Here is a 19749-nt window from a genome sequence, read left to right as displayed (position 1 = left end):
AATTGAAAATTAAATTCTTTTGCATTTTTTTGTAGTTGATATCTAATAATCTTATATGTTGAAAACATTAGCTTGTTGATAAGCCGGTGGGAAAGAAAGCACCGGAGGCTATGAAAGCATTCACTACTAAGCAAAGGAGGGGAAAAGATAAGAAGAGCTCTAAAAAATTCAAGGAGTCCATCACATTTCCCCAAAAGACACGGGTTCTCCCTCAAGCCCATCTGCCTAAAGCCCCTAAGCCTCAAGCCTCTAAAAGTCAAGTCGCACCCAACAAAAATCGACAATTGCTTAAGACCTATGTCGAGATGCAAGAAGGAGTGTTGCTCCCTTTCCCTGTGAACATGTATGCTGATCCACATTCTTTTGACCAAGTCAACAATGAGGTGTTGGATGATTTATTCAACCATGCAGAGGCTACCACTATCCTATGTAACTTATATATGAGGTATGTTTCTAAAACCTTTTATTAAACATTTAGCTATATATGTATATATACACACACACTTTAATCATGTATTATTCTATTTATTTCAACATTTAAAGAAACTCTACACTACTATGCTTGCTATAAGAGATATAGCACAGAGGATTATATTTGTCAGTCCTCATATGGTCTCTCCTTATGGCCACGATATAATGAGTCTTAAGCAAGGACTGAAAATATCTCATAAGCTTTCAAAGTACTTCCAGCAACGTGGTGCCAACAAGAACATAATATTCATAGCACTTTATTGTGAAGGGTAAGTTACTTTACAATGCTTCACTTTAATTTATTTAAAATTTAATTATTTATATGATACTTTTTAATTTTAATTTTTGTTATAGGGGACACTGGATGTTGCTTGTGATCAATCCAACTATAAGAAGGGTGTGGTACCTTAACCCTATTCAGAGTGACCATCCCTCTAACAGACCACAATATGTGGAAATGATTAATTAGTTAGTTGGTTAATTTGTTTGCATATATGTAATTTGTTTTTTTTTTGTATGAATATTTCTCATGTCAAGTTTTCTATTTCACATTAGGGCCATTATCATGTACCGCGCTGATGTTGATCAACAATTTCAACAACTAGTAAAGGGCAATGGTTGGTTTGATACAACAGCATCATGGACAATTGTCAAGGTATATATATTTATCATTAATTATGTTAGGAATGTCACTGTATAGGTCATGTCATGTTATTAATTAACTATTCAGTTATTTTATCCATTGTATAATTGTAGTGCCTAGAGCAAGCAGATAAAGTCAGGGATTATGGGTACACTATCATAAAATTCATGAAGGACATAATCCAACATGCTCCAACCGAAATTCTTCTGAATGATGTAATTGTCTTCCTATTCATTAATATTTTATTAATTTTTATCAATAAACATGATTTTAATTTTTTGTTGTTGTTGTTGTTGTTGCATATACTACTATGAGGACACATACTATGACACTTATGCTCATGCTCAAATGGAAGAAGTCCTTGAAGAGTTAGCACACAGTATTTTTGAAGCATGGTTTACTTTCAACAGCCAGCAGTAGTGATAGTCAAGAAACTTAGGCAAATTTTTGAATTTGGAGCTTTATGTTTAAGCCACTAATTACTTTAATTTAAGCACTTCAAGTTGCATATAATTTTGTTATAGGAATTCATTGTACATTCATATGTATATACATAACTATTATTGGTTGGAATTTGTGTCTGGGTGCTGGAATATCGTTTTGTAATTTACAATATAGGGGATTGCTAAAAATGTAGTGTGGACAATGAAAAAAACTAGGTCATAATATTTAATGGTTGTGAGAGAAAACTGTTGAATATGATCACAAAACTATTCAGCAGTTTCATCACAGAACTACTAAATAAGTATATATATTCAACGGTTATTAGTGAATAATTGTTGAATAATAGGAAAATATTCAGTGATTTTTAGTCCAGAACTGTTGAATATTATCTCTCACAATTTTTTATTTTTAAATTTTAAAAATTTATGCAACGATTTTGAAATAAAATCATTAAATAAATAAAAAATATTTAACAGTTAAAAACTGTGAAATAAATGGTCATAAAATATTTAGTGCCAACTTACTCAACAGTTCATAACCGTTAAATAATAAGAAAAATAACTATTTTATATTTTTTTGTAATAGTGATAATATAAACTAAAATGGAAATATTTCAAATTTGGAAGAACCCAATAAAAAACTAAAGTCTTTTGTTGACGATCTTTAAAAAAAAAAAAAAGGTTACGGATCAAAATGTCACCATCGGGTAAAAAACGTAATGACTTTTAAATATCGTAAAATTGCAAAAATGCTTCCTTCTTAATTTTAAAAGTCATTATATATATTTTTAATTGAGCATTGACCTTTTGAATTTTAATCAATAACATATTTTTTTAAGACAGGGTCGACCTTGATCATCCTCACTTTCTTATTTCTCCTTCATTCATGATACATGACATAAGATTTGAACTATTTAAATTTAGTTTGGATTGTTTAGCTAGATCTACGATTTTTAGTATGTAAAAGAGATTAGGATTCTTCAAGATTTGAGACTTAAAGTAAAGGACGCATAATGATGTCTGTTTTCACTTTTCTCAAATTACGATAACTCCTAAAATAACGTATTTAACAATTGGATCACATACATTTGGAATCTTTTTAATGTCTAGCTGGATTGTCACTTTTGACAATTTGACTAGATAAGTAAATTATTGTGTTGATTGACTGGCGGACATTAAACACCTAAATTAATTAGGGCCACGAAATGGTGACATGTGACATGTTTATGTGAAGAAGACCATTTTTCAAAATAATAATAATGTGGTGAAACTGACAACTTTTTTTAAATACTTATATTATATGGTATCATGTTAATAGGTGATGAAACCTAGCTGATCTTTTTTTTTAAGACACTAATTACTCTTTTCAAAATAAAATATATCATATATAAAAGAAAAATGCTTTTAACCCTTCATAAAAATAGTTACGATCTTACAAGTAAATTTATCTCCTATGCCATCTTACAAGTAAGCTATAGCCCATATATGTATTGGGACATGCATGGTTTATAAGCTTCTTCAACGTTTTGTAAATTATTAAAGCAGAAGTTTAGATGAGTTAAATTGTAAAAATATATTTTAAGCTTCAAAAAGCTAGCTAACATTGCTTGTTTATTACCTATATCGGCATGATTTTTACATTGGGAGAACTGGAGAAGGATTGATTCAACCACAGTGATCGGTTAAAAAGCCTTTTAGAGCATAATGAGTCGTACGTATTGTTGCTAACAAAACCAACATTCCTTATCCCATTAACTATCCATGAAATAAAATTGAAGTCCAGTGATTTAGAACTAAGTAGTGCATATTATATATATATAACTATTGTAATTATGACATTTAGATTAAACAATATATAATCAAGTTGGATAATTATAAAGTTTGATGGCAGTGTATTCGTCTAGTGCACAACGTATATACTGTAAAAAAGATCTTGGAAGTAACGAGGGTCAATGTTTGTGCGCGTGTGCGTATATATATATAGAGCCCCATGTATGTTTCCTCATGAGTTCAAAAGAAGAAGGGCAATGGTGTCAAAAAGAGTATTGAGGTGGGTTCTAGTGTTGAGGATATTTAATCTGTTAGCCTTTGCAACAACTGTAGCATTGGTGCTGATTCTCACTCCTGATGTCAGTTCTGCATCTACGTATATGTAATTAATTAAACACTTTTTTTAAATTAGTATTGATCTTAATATTCTTTTCAATTACTTTTTTTTTATTTAGTTTCTCATGGTCATATATAAATGTGAAACTTTTAGATCATATGTGCTAGCGGCTGCAGTAATTGCGAGCACGTATAGTTTGGGCCACTTACCGTTTGCGTTATACCATTGCATCAAGCGTTGGAATATTATTTATGGGTTAGTATTAATTAATAAGTCTAAATAAATTAATCTTTATGATCTTATATAGATCGTGGTAGGTGAACCACACAAGTAAGCTCAATGAGTAGAAACCCAACCTATAACCCAATAGCCATCAGTTATTTCTTATCTCTTAACTGATTGAGTCAGAGATAACATAATATAATTATTCTAATTATATAATAAGGCGGTTACTGATTTGATTCATATAAGTCGATCAGTCGATAATCGCAAAACACATGACTCATTCTCTACTGCTCCATTATCTCTGCACTTTCTGAAGATTTTGAAGATCTGTGGGTTGTGCATCTATCTACACTCGAGGTAATCAAAATTTTTCAAGCGCTCATAAATTATTTAGGTATACATATACTCTTTACTTATTCATATAAATTGAGATATATTAGATTTTACATCAAGCGCAAGACATTGATACGCAATGGATGCTTTCCTCAATTTCAGGTCTGTGTAGATAAGGTTGATTCCAGCCTTTGAGATACGTGGATGCGTGTGTGTGCGTGTGTATGTTTATATATATATATATATATATATATATATGATATTTGTGTATAAAAATTATATACTCCATTCTTTCTATATTATGGAGTGTCCTTTACGAATATTCTTTGATCATTACAATAAGGCCCTTGCTGAGGGTATTAATTATTTTTTTATATATTACTCTTATCTAAGGTCATTACTTATAAGAAAAAATATAATGAAAAATTTAAAATTTTTTTATTTAAAAATAGGAGTAAAATTAGAAGTCTGTTTTGTTTTTAGACAAAGTTAATTACTTTTCATTAGTTCAAATAATATAATTATAAATATCTTATAATAAGAATCAAAAGTACACACACACACAATATCTTATAATAAGGATCAAAAGTAGACCACGCACACACGCATGCACACCTACTCTCTCACACACACACACAATGTCTTATAATAAGGGTCAAAAGTAGAGCACGCACGCACGCCTACTCTCTCTCTCTCTCACACGTGCACACACGCGCACATGCAGAGAGAGAGAGAGAGCCACACCCTCCTCAATTCATATAATACAACACATTAGTAACTAATTCACAATTCTAAACAAAGTTAGTTGAAACCTTAATGTTTTAATTTTTTTATATTTTTATTTATACCTTCATTAAATGTTTTGAATGAGTGTATTAATAATAACAATTGAAATTTTAATGAACAATATTTTTCCAAAAGAAATTAACAATGTAGGTGGGTTTAGTTAGGACAAAAAATTACAAGAACCATAAAATACCCTAGATTTTGGACTCATCGAGAGTTCTAAACAATAACCTATATTATATTCCCTCTAGATCTTATTTATAAATTATTTTCAGTATTTTTACTAGAACAAAAAAAAACTTAAATTTCATTAACTTTGTTTAAAAATTCAACAAATTTTTAATTTTATCCTTGTTAAATGTACACATTTTAAAAATAAAATATTTTAGTATTTAATAATCTTCTAAACATTTAATAGGAGGATAAAAGGGTAAACATGGATACAATAATCATTAATGTGATCTATAAATAGAATTAGAAAAATACTCTCACCCTGTAAATAGGATAAAAGGAGTAAATTAAAGAGAAATGGCATTGTCTACAAAGTCATAACTCATAGGGTAAAAGGTCAATTTTATCCTCAAACTCTTCCCTTAGGATTTGTGAGTATTTTAACCTCAATATTGGGTTAGTTTTGTCCTTGAATGTTTAAAATCTGTTGCCTCATCACTTCACTGTTAACAATCTTCATGGCCATGAACATGGAATGGACCTTGTTTTAAAGCCCAACGTGAGGTGAAATATGTGGGTCCCACATAATGACCGTGGGTGATGAGACTGTGGATTTCAAATGTTATTAAGGGATAGAATGACCCAATATCAAACTTATAATACTTGCAAACTCTTTAAAAAAAAGTTCAATAGTAAAAATGATCACCAACCCTAACTCATAACACAACTTCTTGGTCTTGTGTTTTGTGCCAAGGATGGAAAGCAAATAAGCTTGCAATCTACTACCTCTAGTCCCAGTTATAATGCACTACTAACGACCTCACCAAAATTAAAAAGATGTAGTTAAATTATTAATTTTATTTAAAAATAGTAACATCTTTCAATATTACTCCTATTTAAATAAAAAAATTTTAAGTTTACATTATATTCTCTTTCATAACTAATAAGTTTAAATAGAAAAAAAATTTAAAAATAATATCATTAATATTTCATCAAGTGCTTTATATTAAGAATTAAAATTTTTTTATAGAAGGTATCTTATGATAGAAATTAAGGGACTATTAACCACATGATAATGATTATCATATGTAGTCATGAAATTGACATCCCCAAGTAACAATACCAAAAAAAAAAAGTTTTTTGCAGCAGTTTTAACCACTACAAGCAACGTTAGTAGCAATTTTTCGAAAGCGAATGATTCAATTGCAATTATGAGAATCACCAAAAAAAGGCAAACCGCTGCAAATAGTATAACAGTTTGAAATAACCACTAATGATGGCTTGAAATTTGAAAAATCAATTTGAAATACTTTGGTAGGAGGTTTTGCAGTAATACCGAACTGCTGTTAGTTTTGAAATTTTGAATTTCGTGCCAACGTTCATAGCAGTTAACAGACCACTACAATACCTAAAATTTTGAGTTTTTTTTTATTTTTTTTTATGTGAGCGCAGTAATTCTCCAGGAATTTTTAGGAACTCCGCTACCTGAGGGTTATTGGCATCCTCAACCTCAGGATACTACTGAGGGTGCTCCCCATCTTCGTCCTCAACTTTCCTAGTGTCATCAAGGATGTTGTCCAATTTAAATATCATCAGACTGAGGGAAAGGATTCTTGGAAACATGGTGAGAGGAGAAAGATGTCAGAAAGAAGAAGAAAGGAAAATTTTGTCAAAAGTGAAAAAAAGAGGAGGCATGTAGTTTTTCAATTGGGGAGGACAGTAGCGACTCTTAGCCAAACCACTACGATAATTGTTACAAGTTTCAAAGCCTCGGAGCACTGACTGCCATTAATGCGCCTTTATGAAATGGTAGTGGTTTTTATCGAACTGCTACAAAAACCACTGTGCATCCAGACTTCCTAGTTTTTGCATCATGTTAGTTGCAGCCCTACATATGTTACTATATTTGCGCAGGTTATTAACAAAAAACCGCCACGAGCACAGTCACAACATTTCACACCATTTGGCACCTTAGTTTGTAGTGGTTGTTGACATAAATTGCTATAGTAACCGTTATAATAGTTTGTGTCAAATGGCATGGCTAAAACCATCACAACATTGTTGCAATTTCATTTAAAACCACTACAAGAGTGTAGAAATATTTTATACGCTCATATGACATGTTTGCACGTTATTTTCATGACCTTTTTATTCAAAACAAAAACCACTACGGTAGTTACTTTGGGTAGCAGTTCCAAGTAACCCCTACTAATCAACCACTACAAAAGTAATTTTTTTGGGTAGTGTTTTGAAAACTTAATAAAAAGAAAAAAGAACTTGAAAATATATTCAATGTTTTAAAAATCAAACCGATAGACAAACCTGAAGGCTTAGCAAATCACAATTTTCATAATTTAATTAGTTAGACCGATGGTCAAATTGGTAACAATAATTAAATAAAAAAATATGTATATGCATATATAAAAGTAAAACATAAAAAATATTAACAATATCATTCCGGTTTCAGAGTTGCTAAATTATCACATATTAAGTTTTAATTTTCTCATTTCTCATTTGTATATTTTTTATTTACCTTCTCTGTTCTTTTAAAGCAAATGAGTTTTTGAATTTTCTCTATATTTCAATTCATATAATGTCAATAAACAAATTATGCACTCAGAAATTTACTATAATAATTTAGAAGTAAATTGACATTAATATTTCTTAATTGAATAAAATTTTTTATTACTAAAATTAGAGTGTAAAAAAACGTCCAATTGTTCAAGGTTTTGGGCTTGTCCTGTCAAAATTGTCTAGTTCAAATTAAAACGAGTTAATCTCCAAAATAGATTAACGAGTCAAATTGATGCTTTTATATCCAGGTGACAGTCCAGCTGTCTTGGTCTTAAAACATTGATGCAAACACACCAAATTAATTTGATTCTTTATAGATTGACAACGTGGCACCTTCTGCCCTTTTTCTCGTATACTGTTCTTATCTGTCGTTAGTATTTTTAAGATTTGATCGTAGACGGCAATGAAGACAGGTCGAAAATGGTGGTGATCAACATCATCATTATTTATAGGAGAAGCATTGTTGTTGGTTAATCAATAATCTACCATATGTTCGATGTCAACAAGAAGAATAAAACGCGTCTAGCTTATCAATCCGCTTGTTCTTCTTCTTGTTTTTTCCCCTTAAATTCATTCTCATTTTATGGAAGCATTTGAATACCTCTAGGCACGTAATATAAAATCATAAACCAGCAAAAAAAAAATGTAGAATTAAAAATACGAGTCAAGTTATATAGGCTGCCAGATTAAGGTTGGGTCAGGTTACAAAAAAGATTACTTGAATAAAAATGAATTTTTCTTACTCAAATCATTTAGGCTTTAAACCAAATCAGTCAACCCTTATAAATTAGGGTTGGTTCATTTAATTCATGTTTTTTAAAAAAAAAATCTGAGGGGTAAGAGAAAAGATCTGAAATTTCTATACCGCTCACTAAAAAGGAGGGATCATAACAAACTTTAAAAAAATAAAAAATAAAAGAAAAACCCAGCTTAAATTTCTAAGCTGCCACCAATCTTTTCCTCTCTATAATCATGTTCAACTATTTGTGCTTTCTCTGCCACTAGGATTATCTGAGCTCTAACTCCTCGCTCACTCCTCACATTTGACTTGTAAATTTTGACAGCCATGACATGAGACATATTTATTTTTGGGAATTGTGGTGGATTATAAATTAAGATGGATGATTATATTTTTGTTATGATGTATTTTGACTTTTGTTTTATTAATATAGATAATTATGTTATAATACTAATTTTATTTTGTATGTAACATTGGCATGAATTATATATATAGGTATGATTCTTAAAGAAAAAGTAAAAAAAAGTTAAATGGGTTGGTGAATTAGCTCATTTAATCCATATATCATTTGTGTTAGATTCAAAAAATTCTAATTAATATAAAAATAGATTAAATACAACACAGTTCGTATAAGTCAAGTTGGTCCATATATTCTCAGCTATCAAAAATGCATCTCAGCTTTGAGAAGGAATGGACATCGAAAGAGGTAAAATAGAATATTAAGCAGAAGTGAAAACAAAATATTCCTTTTTGTTTTTATTGTAGGGTAATTTTTAGAAAGACTATTTTATTCTTAATATAAGGCATTTGATATAATATCAATTATGTTTTTTTTAATATTATCCCTATTTAAACTCATTAATTATGGGAGATCATGTAATACAAATTTAAAATTTTTTTTATTTAAATAGGGATAATATTAAAAATTTATTTTATTTTTAAACAATAATTATTGACTCATCCAGCTCTTAGCAGTTCTTGTGAGATAATTAGAGATATCTTATCAATGACAAATATAGAAAGTGATGAATGCGAGGGCCAAATTGAATGAAAAACATAAAGTGAGGTGCCAAAATCCATTTTAATATTTTTTATAAGTAAAAATAATATATACTTTTTCAAAGCACTATTGAAGTGTGGGGCCCTTATCCCCCTCTAGATTCATCATTTTATCTTATAATAAGCATTGGAGTGAGTATATGATTCTCTGGGTGTGTTTGGTACATGGAATAATTAATGTTAAATTAAGAAAAGGAAAGGAATTAGGTACTCATAGTTCTTTCTTAACGAAAGTATTTTACCAATAATAAAGAAGATTACCTACTAATACAAGATTAAATTGAATGGAAGATGTTGAAGTTTTGCAGGTAATAATTGTGTTGCTAGCAAGTGCGGTGGGAGCAGGCTTTGGCGGGCCTTGTGATCACTTCCACAATGACAAAGAGTGGATCAATATTTGTTTGTTGGTGGGTGTCTTATGCATGGTTGTTCTTTCAGTAATCTCCTCCATTTATCAAAACAAATTCCAAGGCATGTTTCGTGGCGGCGAATTTAATCTTGCCACGTTGTCTCCTTCCAAAACCGGCCCAATTCAAGTAGCTGCTAATGTCTCTCAAATTGTCTCCCTTGCCACCAGTTTCTGAATACCCACTGAAACAAACAAATAAGTGTTCTCCGAAAAGTAATATTGCAAAAAGGCACCCAAAAAAAAAAAAGACACTGTGAATATGTATATGTGAAATGTGCCGTCTTTATTCGGTCAACATTCAACAAAAGCATATTAAAAAAAACATATATTATAAAGGTTTATATATAAAACAAAATGAGATATCCTAATAAATATCAAAACAATTTACAATAATTATAATAAATGTGATCGGTTAACTTAAACGGAACAGGAAATTATAATCAATCGGAAATCATAACTCCATAGCAATTAGATCATATACGTCGAACACCAAATAAGGAGAGATCAGGCATCTATGTTTGTCATATTCTCTCTCTCTTCAACAGGGAACCCAAACCCTCCTCGATAAAGTAAAACTTGTTCTGGCATATGCATATGCATATGTATGTATATGTATATGTATATGAGCAATTATGAGTGATTCTTTAAATTAAAGTTGGTATGAGTAATAGAGGCTCTTATCTTTTAAGTAAGTGATTATAGATTTAAACCTCAACCCTTTGGTATATGTATAAAAATATCATATATATGCATCCACTTAATGCTTTCAGTATGTCAAGGGAAATATTATTTGCTATTAGTGGAGCTATTTTTTATGCTTATGCAAAAACTGCATACATGCCCAATGAGTTGAAATTTTGAATCCACAATTAGTGTTTGTTAGATTCAATCAATCATTGGATCAGATAAGAAGAATTTAATGTATGTGACATGTGTATCAACATAAACAAGTGCATACCTAATTTGGTAACCCCTTGTTTAAATCAATCTATGTGTAAAAGACATAATATTTTTTTGGCGAGTACAAGCTAAGAGTACGCTCTGCCAATAATAGAGATTTGTTTTTCAAAATACTGATGGCAAAAGGTAATATTTCCGAATTAAATTATTACATGCGATTATATTTAAAATGTATAAACTTTTTTTTTTTTGCGCTTACAATAAGAAAAGAGGGGGAGGAGAGAGGGAGGCAGAATGTGTCATACTCATAAAATGAGGTGATTGTGTGTTCAAAATGATAGTGATAGCTATTTATATAAAATAATCTCCAATAATTTTTTAAATAATGGTAAAATAATAAAACTCTTTACCAAAGGCTGAATAGGAAACACACCGATTACTAAAAAGGCTGCAAGTTGAGATCTCAACCCAATAGATACAAATAAGTGTCGACCCAATCTGCTTTGGGCTTAGTATTTAAAACAATACTGATTACCCAACAAAGTTTATCAAAGTTTTAAATGTTGGCGCTTCAGTGGCAAGTTCAAGCTCAGTATATGTCTACGGAGAGCAATATTATTGCCGGCCGTGCACTTTGCTAAAGCAGGCATAAATGGTTCATGTAGTTATGACACTCCCCCAATACTTAAGTTTCCTTTTAATGTTGGTCCATGGACCTCTTTCTCTTGTATTAAAAAAAATTAATGCTAACACACAATAAAATTCATTCCAACCTTATCAAGTACAATCATATCTCCAGTTTTAAGTAACAATAACAAGAAGCTAATTTTAAGTAAATTAAAGGCAAATTTGAACAAAGACAACGTGCATTACATGTTACAACAACTTATGTTAGCGTAAATGGTAACAGTTCTAACTCATCATTTAAGCAAATATTTGGGATTTGAATATGTAATGAATTTAAAATCTAGTTAAAAAAATTACTTTTTATCCTTGGTATCACCAAAGAGATTAGTCTTTACTATTGATAGTTTGTACTCCTTATATTTCAAACCAAAACAAATAAAAATTCAAACAAGGCCATTCGAGTTACTTATGGTGGGTGGACAAGAGAAATAGATAATCAACAAAATAAGACCCATAATTCTTAAAAAAAAAAAATTACACAATAGTACTTATAATTTATGGACTGGGCCTCACTACTGATAGGCCTTCAACAAAGTTACTCCTCTTTGATAAATTAGTTTTGTTTTTAAATATCTTTCTAAGTGTTTTTTGAGTTTGAATACATGCTTTAACTTAATGAACTCTTAAGATTCAATTCGTTCAACTTTCTATATTAAAAAAAAAAAAACTAGTGTTGGTAAATAATACAATAGTAAGTCTCAATTTATTTTCACATCAACATATTTTTCCATGATAGTAATGGGGTTAATAGAGTTAAATACACGTTTGCAAAATTAACTCTGATACTGCCAAGTCATGGTCTTAATGTGTATTTCTAAAACTAAAGGTATTAATATTACAGATAGATCAAAACTAAAGGGATTAAAAACAATTACATAAAACTGCAAACTAAAACTAAAATGCAATCACACACACACACACACACATCCCTACTGATGCACTTTGCCAAATATATTATCCAACAAACTCTAATAGCTTGAAATCGTCAAGTCTGCAATTCGTCGGAGAAAATATTCGGCAGTTTGATGAAACAAATTTCGTCAGACATGGGACTGATTACACACACACACAGAAAGGATGGTGTTGATCCTAAATTCAATCAATTTCATATGTACAATGGGCCTATATTAGTACTATAGTCTAATTTTTTTTAATATTATCCACGAAAAAAAAAAAAAAACAAGCAAGCAAGCAAACAAGAAGCTTCTCTGTTGTTCGTGGAGCCGGCATTGGTGTTTTAAAAAAAAGTTAACTGAATCGAACGTCTTTTTCGATGCATATGTGCTGCAGGCTGCTGGTCCCCCAAACGACAGTTTCATTAATTTACTGCAAAATACAACAAAGTGCTGTGTCTCATATATATGTACGAAGATCCCCCCGAACGTCTACATCTTAAAATAAGAAAGAGCATATATTTCTTTGAAAACAAGAAACAGTAGCTAGTATTAACTGTAACATATAGTAAGTTTTCAGTTTCGTGTTAAAAGCACGTGGAAATGAACAAACGAATGGGCTTTCCGCATTTTAAAACACATCAAACGCATTGAAACAAACGAAGGGCGACAAGGGACATGACACAGAAGGTAGCCATCCTTTGTTGTCATTGTTTGGGTATAAAAAGGACTAGTCTTGGACCTGAGAATATCTGTGTGTGTGTGTGACTTAGAGCCCACCAACTAATTAATTAGGCTAATCATAAAGATGGCATCCCAACGTGTGGCGAACTCAATGCTCGTGCTGAGGATCATTGCTCTGGCGGCCTCGGTGGCAACTATAGCCTTGGTGGTTACTAATAATGTCAAGTTTGAATCTCTTAATGATTTCGAGTGGAAATTCCAAGATATTATGGCTTTCAGGTAGTTTTATCCTCCACGATTCAAACATCATTAATTCTAGCTTCTTCCCAATAACTTACTTTGAGAAAATGATACAGAAAAAATCAAGTGTTAATCGTGCAGGTACGTGCTAGCAGCAGCAGCTATATCAGCAGCGTATGGGTTAATACAGCTTCCATTTGCAGTGTACTATGCTGTGAAGCAGAAGAGATTGATACGTAATGGATGCTTGTCAGATTTTGACTTCATTGGCGACAAGGTTCCTCTTCTTTCTATCATTCCTCTTCTCACCGTATTTTCTTCCATGAGTAATTGATAGTTTGATACCAATTCAGCCGATGATACTATGCTAACTTATACTAATAGTCTCGTTACGCTTATGATTTTAGGTGACTAGCTAGATCTGTTCGAAATTAATGTGTGGGCCCATATTAATTATTTTGTTAATTTGTTAAAACGATTAATTGGTGGTGGTCCTGAAATATCAAAACCCAGTTATATTATATAATTTTATACTTGATATGGACTAAAAACGCCATCTATTGAGTCTAGTTAGCTGCTAAAGTGTGAGCCATTAACTTTAAGCCTGTAGTGGGTGGGTCCAATAAGAATTATTAAATAGGCTAAGTTTCTCCTCTAACTCTTTGTAAGACCAAGTAAATTAGCGCATTATATCTTCTAACAACCATGGCGAATCACACACGTAACTCTAACTAATGTGTTTGTTTAGTTTCTTTTCACATGCATTAAATCCCTCAAATCTTTTAATTACACATTTCACAGACTGGACATAGATTAGTCGGATTAATTAATGTGACGTGCAAGTGGTAATAGCTGTTTTGAAATTGCAGGTGATTAGTCTGGTGCTGGCATCAGCGGTAGGTGCAGGAATTGGCGTGTCTTACGAGATCAAGAAATCTTTGGAGGATACATTTAAGAGTGAAGGGATTCCAAAGAGTGACCCGATCAGGTCCACAGCGAACAAGTTTCTTGATAGAGGGATTATTGCTTCGTCTGTTCTAGCTTTGGCCTGCCTTTGCATGGCTATCGTCTCACTTATTTCCTCCATTCATCGAAGCCGAAGCAGAGGAGGCCTTTTCAACTGAACACTTCATTACAAATTTCCTCTTTGATTCTCATATCGTCGTAAATAATATAAGAAACAATATCTTTATATATGTCACCCCACATGCATGCATTATTATTATTAGTTTTCTTAATGTCAATTCTGTGGTTTCTTTTGATTATTGATATCATTTCATTCAAATTTTTACTTAATTGCGCTTGATCTGTCATCATTTTCAGTGTAATAATATTTAGAGACATTCTCATTTGATCGTGGATGCCCTTATATGTCTTCTTCGAATCATTCGCATTAATCTCTATGGGTATATTGTGCTCTAAATTAAATTTGAAATTACATGCAATAGAAGGTCATTAGAAAAATTAGCATGTTAGGGAATTCCCCCCCCCCCCCCCGGGGGGCCGGCCGGGGGGGCATCGCGCATGATGATCAATGGTCCGGGCCATCATATGATTATGGTCCATGAACTTTAAAAGAGTTGTGTGTGTATGTGTATGCTAACTCTTTGATTCAGTCATTAATTCAATAATCTGAACATATTTGCAATCAAATTCATTAAAAAATAACATAAATTTTATCGATTGACTTGGTAAAAACCCTTAGACCTAATTAAATTCTATCCATCTGACAGGAATATGATGGCCATTTATCATATTTTAATTATTTAATTAATAATAAATGAAAATATCCCAAAAAATTCTATATTTTGATATCATGAAATTAAAATATAATAATTTTTCATTAATTAAATAATAAATAGGAAAAATTATATTCAGGATTCACAAAAGGAATTTATTATTGAGAGATTTCATGAATTTACAAAATACTCTCAAATTTCAAATCTTATGCATTGACAACTAAGTAACAACCATTTATAATTTGTAAAGAAAAATAACAACTTATAATAACAAGTTGTAAATGATCATTACTCAGTTGTTAATGCCCTTGATTAAGCTGTCAATGTGTAGGATTTGAGATTTGGGAGTATTTTATAAAATTTGTGAGACTTCTTGATAATGAACTTCCTTTCGTGAAACCTGAACATAATTTTTCCTACTAAATATTCCGTGATTGATGAGATGATTTGCATGAGACATGGTATAAATTATACTGGGCGGTGCTCAACCTCATCCTCATTAAGCTCTTATAATAATGTCTTCTTAGAAATTCATAGCAGTATTCATTAAAATTTTTCCATGATATACCTTTTTTGATAGGATTTTCATAATATTCCTTTATTTACTCCATTAATTTCAAAATAGAGAGAAAAGAGTAGTAGGAAAAAATATAAAAAAATAGTATTTTTTTTATTTTTGAAGTCTTAAAAGACAAATTTGAATATATAATAGATATTTCTATTTATTAATTGCATTTCTTAATCTGTGTAAAAATCCTGAAAAACATAATATTTTGAAATAGATGGAACAATTATACTTTATATTTTTGGGTTAATGAGAGGAAAATAAACTCTGTACTCTTGCTCAAAAAATGCATTGGACCATGAACTTTTTAAGATGTGCAAAATAGACCTTAAATGTTTAAATTCATAGCAAATTAAACCATACCATTATTTTTTAACATGTTGCTGTTCACTGTTACTATTCATCGTGGGCCTCAATTAATTAATGCCACAGACCCTAAACTATTACGTAAGTAGCATCCTAAACTCTAAATTTTAAAATTTTGAGCAAACTACTCTTACTGTTTATGTATAGAATGTTAACTATTATGTAGACTAAATTAGTCTTTGCATGATTCACCATGGCCAATGCATCGATGGTTGTGGCAAACGATTCATAATTTTTTAAAATGATATTTTTGCCCTTTTTTGTAATATTTTTTAAATGATTGATATCTCATACTTTTGTATACTTTATAACTCTGATTTAGTCTTATTTTGAATAATTTTTTTATTTAATGATGAAAACTTGAAATTCCATTTGAAAAGAAGTGTAAGTATCATATAATTTTATAGACAATGGATATGAAAGCCGATGATTTTATCAATGAATTTAAAACCCAAAGTAATTAGGTAATTAAAATTTTTTGATATTTAAACTTCTTTTCCAATAGGATCCCAAGTTTTCACCATTAAATAAAAAAATATCATTCAAAATAAGATTAAATTAAAATAATAGAGTATACAAAAGTATGAGATATTAATCATTTGAAAAACACTGCAAAAAAGGGCAAAAAATATATTTTCATAAAATTATGGGTCGTTCGCCATGGCCAATCATGCATTCACCGTGAGAAACCACGTTGGGACTAATTTGGTCTACAAAATAATCAACGGTAGAAGTAATTTGCTCGAAATTTTAAAGTTCAAGGTCCAGAATACTATTCACGTAATAGTTTAAGGTTTGTAGCGTTAATTAATCAGGCCTACAGTGAACAGTAACAGTGAACAATAACAACGTTAAAAAAAAGATAACGGTAGATTTAATTTGTTATGAATTTAAAAGTTTAGGGTTTATTTTGCACATTTTAAGAGTTCAATGTTTAGGGTACTTTTTGAGTAAAAGTTTAGGTTCTATTTTGCTCATTAACCCTTATATTGTTTATCTAATTTTCTAAACAAACAAGAACAAGATTAAGAAACAAATCAACCGTAGCAGACGTGAGTTCCAATGTCTATTGCAGGCTCTTGTCTGCCAAATGATCACAATCCATATTACAGCAAAATCCAACAAACCCAAGTGTGTCATACACATGGACTATATATATATATATATATATATTGCGTCTGTATTATCCAAGACCAGAAAATATCTTAACTGTAATTCAACCGTGAGGTCCAACGTTAATTGCCTTGTGAGAATGGGCAAAATAAAAGAAATCAGAACGCATTGGAGTAAACGACGGAGGACACAAAATGGACAAAACGTAGAAGGCACGTACAGTGAGGATCCAGCTTCCGTACTTTGTTGTTTGGGAGACTGGAGAGTATATATATGTAGTTAAGAGCCGAGCTAGTAATTAAGTTAAGAAGGTGATTAATTAGCTAGGTTAATTAATTAGAGGAAAAGAAAAGATCAGCGATCCAAAGTACAGTAATTAACATCGAAGAAATGGTGTCGCAAGGTATTGCGAACTCGATGCTTGTGTTGAGGATCATCGCTCTGGCAGCCTCAGTGGCCACAATTCCCCTAGTGATCACTAACAATGTCAAGTTTGATGATCTTCTTGATGGTATCGAATTGGAGTTGACGTTGAAATTCCAATATATTATGGCTTTCAGGTAATTTAATTATCTTTTTGGATCACAATTTACACATCATCGTATATATACCTTTAATTTTACAAGACTGTGATGTAGTTTATTGTTTTTTTTTTTAAGAATTACATACAAGTTTCATACAAAACATTTAAATACTACACCATTCATTGACAATTGTTATTTGCTCAGTTGTCAATTAATTTTATGGTATTTAATTGTGTTGAGTAGAACCTCAAATAATTTTTCCTTTTTTTCTTATTTTGAGAGGAAAAATAAAAGTAAATAATTATAAAAATGTTTTTTTACCCAGAGTCTTACAATAATTCATTAAAAAAAATATACAATCTTCTTTGAACACGATGGATAAGGCATCAAGCCCCGTTTGTTTAAGTTTGAAAATTAAGTAATTTTTAATACTATTCAACAGTTTTATTTTGTGCAAAGCAGAATATATATTCTGTATTTGCATTATTACAATCATAAAAGATTATCTATTGTTTAAGGATATGATATTATTATATTTTCATCAACATTATTTCTCAAACATTTTCATAAGTAGGAAAGAAAAGCATGTATATATTTACTTTTCATAATCGATTTTTTCTACTTACTAGTTTATTGAAAGAGTTGGCTTCGGATACAGCCAACGACGACAACATCGTACAATTCGTACCCATACTTAATGAGATAAGCTTTAATTTGTTGTTATAGTCATCTTTAAACAAATCAGATTTTGAAAACTGACATTAAGTCTCAATAATTCACTCAAGAAAATGATAATATATATATATATATATATATTAATTGTTTGTGCAGGTACGTGCTGGCAGTGGCAGCAATATCAGCAATGTATGGAATAATACAGCTTCCATTCGCAGTGTACTATGCTGTGAAGCAGAAGAGACTAATTCGTAATGGATGCTTGCCAGATTTTGACTTCATCGGCGACAAGGTTCCATCATTTCTATTATATATATATATATATATATATATATATATCTCCATCTTTAATTTCTTAAAAATGAAAATCAATTAATTATTTTCAAAATGTGAGATTGTCTAGGTGTGAGCGTGCTTAATCAAGCCTAATAATTAATATAAAATAAAGAGTAATGACTCATAAACTTCACTCTTGAAGTTTTGAATTAAGATGTCATTCCCTTATTCTTTGCCCATTTCTCATTTTCCCTCATTTTTGAGCAATTGCTCCTTATTCTTTACACAAAAAAGTTAAATTCTAAATAAATTTGGAGAGTTTTTAAAATTCATTTCAAGTGATTAATTAATCAGATGCAATTACTTTTTGATGATTGAGGATTATATTACAGGTGATTAGTCTGTTGCTGGCAACAGCAATAGGTGCTGGTATTGCTGTGTCATATGAATCCAAGAGAGGCTTACAAAACTCCAAGAGACGGTTTGAAGAAAACTTATTAATTCCAAATACGGACCTTATTCTGACATTGATCAAGCACTTGAACAAATTTTTTGACAGAGGGATAATTGCTTCATCTATTCTGGCTCTGGCTTGCCTTTGCTTGGCCATCGTATCAGTTATTTCCTCCATTAATCGAAACCGAAGTAAAGGCTTTTTCAACTGAACACTTCATCATTTCCCCTGTGACTATCAAGTAAATAATAAAAAGAAATTAATAAGACTCTTTATAAAGGCCAAGAATGACAACAAAATTTAAAAAAAAAATTAATGACAGTTAGATCTTCGATAATTTTTTAAAAAGATAAGTTATAAATAAAATTTTCAATTGCAAATTAAGAGTTACAAACATCTCAATTTGTAACTGTTTAAATTAATACTTATAACTCATTATCTTTTAGAGAATTCGAAGATCTAATTGCCATCAATCCCCTCTTTTGAGACTTGAGTGTCATCTTCTCTCCGATAAAGCATCTCATGACTATATGCTTGGGTTACAGGATCTCTCTCTTGATATACATTAATTTCTTCTGTACTATTCCGGGCTTGTAAACTGCATTATTAGTTTATACTATTAATGTTATCCTTTTATGTATTTCATATGATTTCGTTCACGTATATGTATTTA

General features: G+C 30.8%; 2 protein-coding genes across 2 annotated transcripts; both read left to right on the top strand.

The window, feature by feature from the left end:
- The first annotated feature begins 13248 nt into the window (after positions 1–13248).
- LOC129295254 (CASP-like protein 4D1) lies at positions 13249–14488 on the top strand. The gene is made up of 3 exons (XM_054933779.1): positions 13249–13403; positions 13506–13641; positions 14234–14488. The coding sequence occupies exons 1-3, from the start codon at positions 13249–13251 to the stop codon at positions 14486–14488; spliced, it is 546 nt and encodes a 181-aa protein (XP_054789754.1).
- Positions 14489–17537: 3049 nt separating this feature from the next.
- Positions 17538–19287, top strand: LOC129295173 (CASP-like protein 4D1). Its single transcript, XM_054933683.1, has 3 exons — positions 17538–17707; positions 18503–18638; positions 19015–19287. Exons 1-3 carry the CDS (start codon positions 17538–17540, stop codon positions 19285–19287), a joined length of 579 nt encoding a protein of 192 aa, XP_054789658.1.
- The last annotated feature ends 462 nt before the right edge of the window (positions 19288–19749 follow it).

The sequence above is a fragment of the Prosopis cineraria genome, unplaced genomic scaffold (genome assembly GCF_029017545.1).
Source record: "Prosopis cineraria cultivar Desert tree isolate PC_DT_omini unplaced genomic scaffold, ASM2901754v1 PC1, whole genome shotgun sequence".
NCBI lineage: Eukaryota > Viridiplantae > Streptophyta > Magnoliopsida > Fabales > Fabaceae > Prosopis > Prosopis cineraria.
The sequence above is the reverse complement of the archived record's forward strand: the minus strand, read 5'-3'. Positions and strand labels throughout refer to the sequence as shown.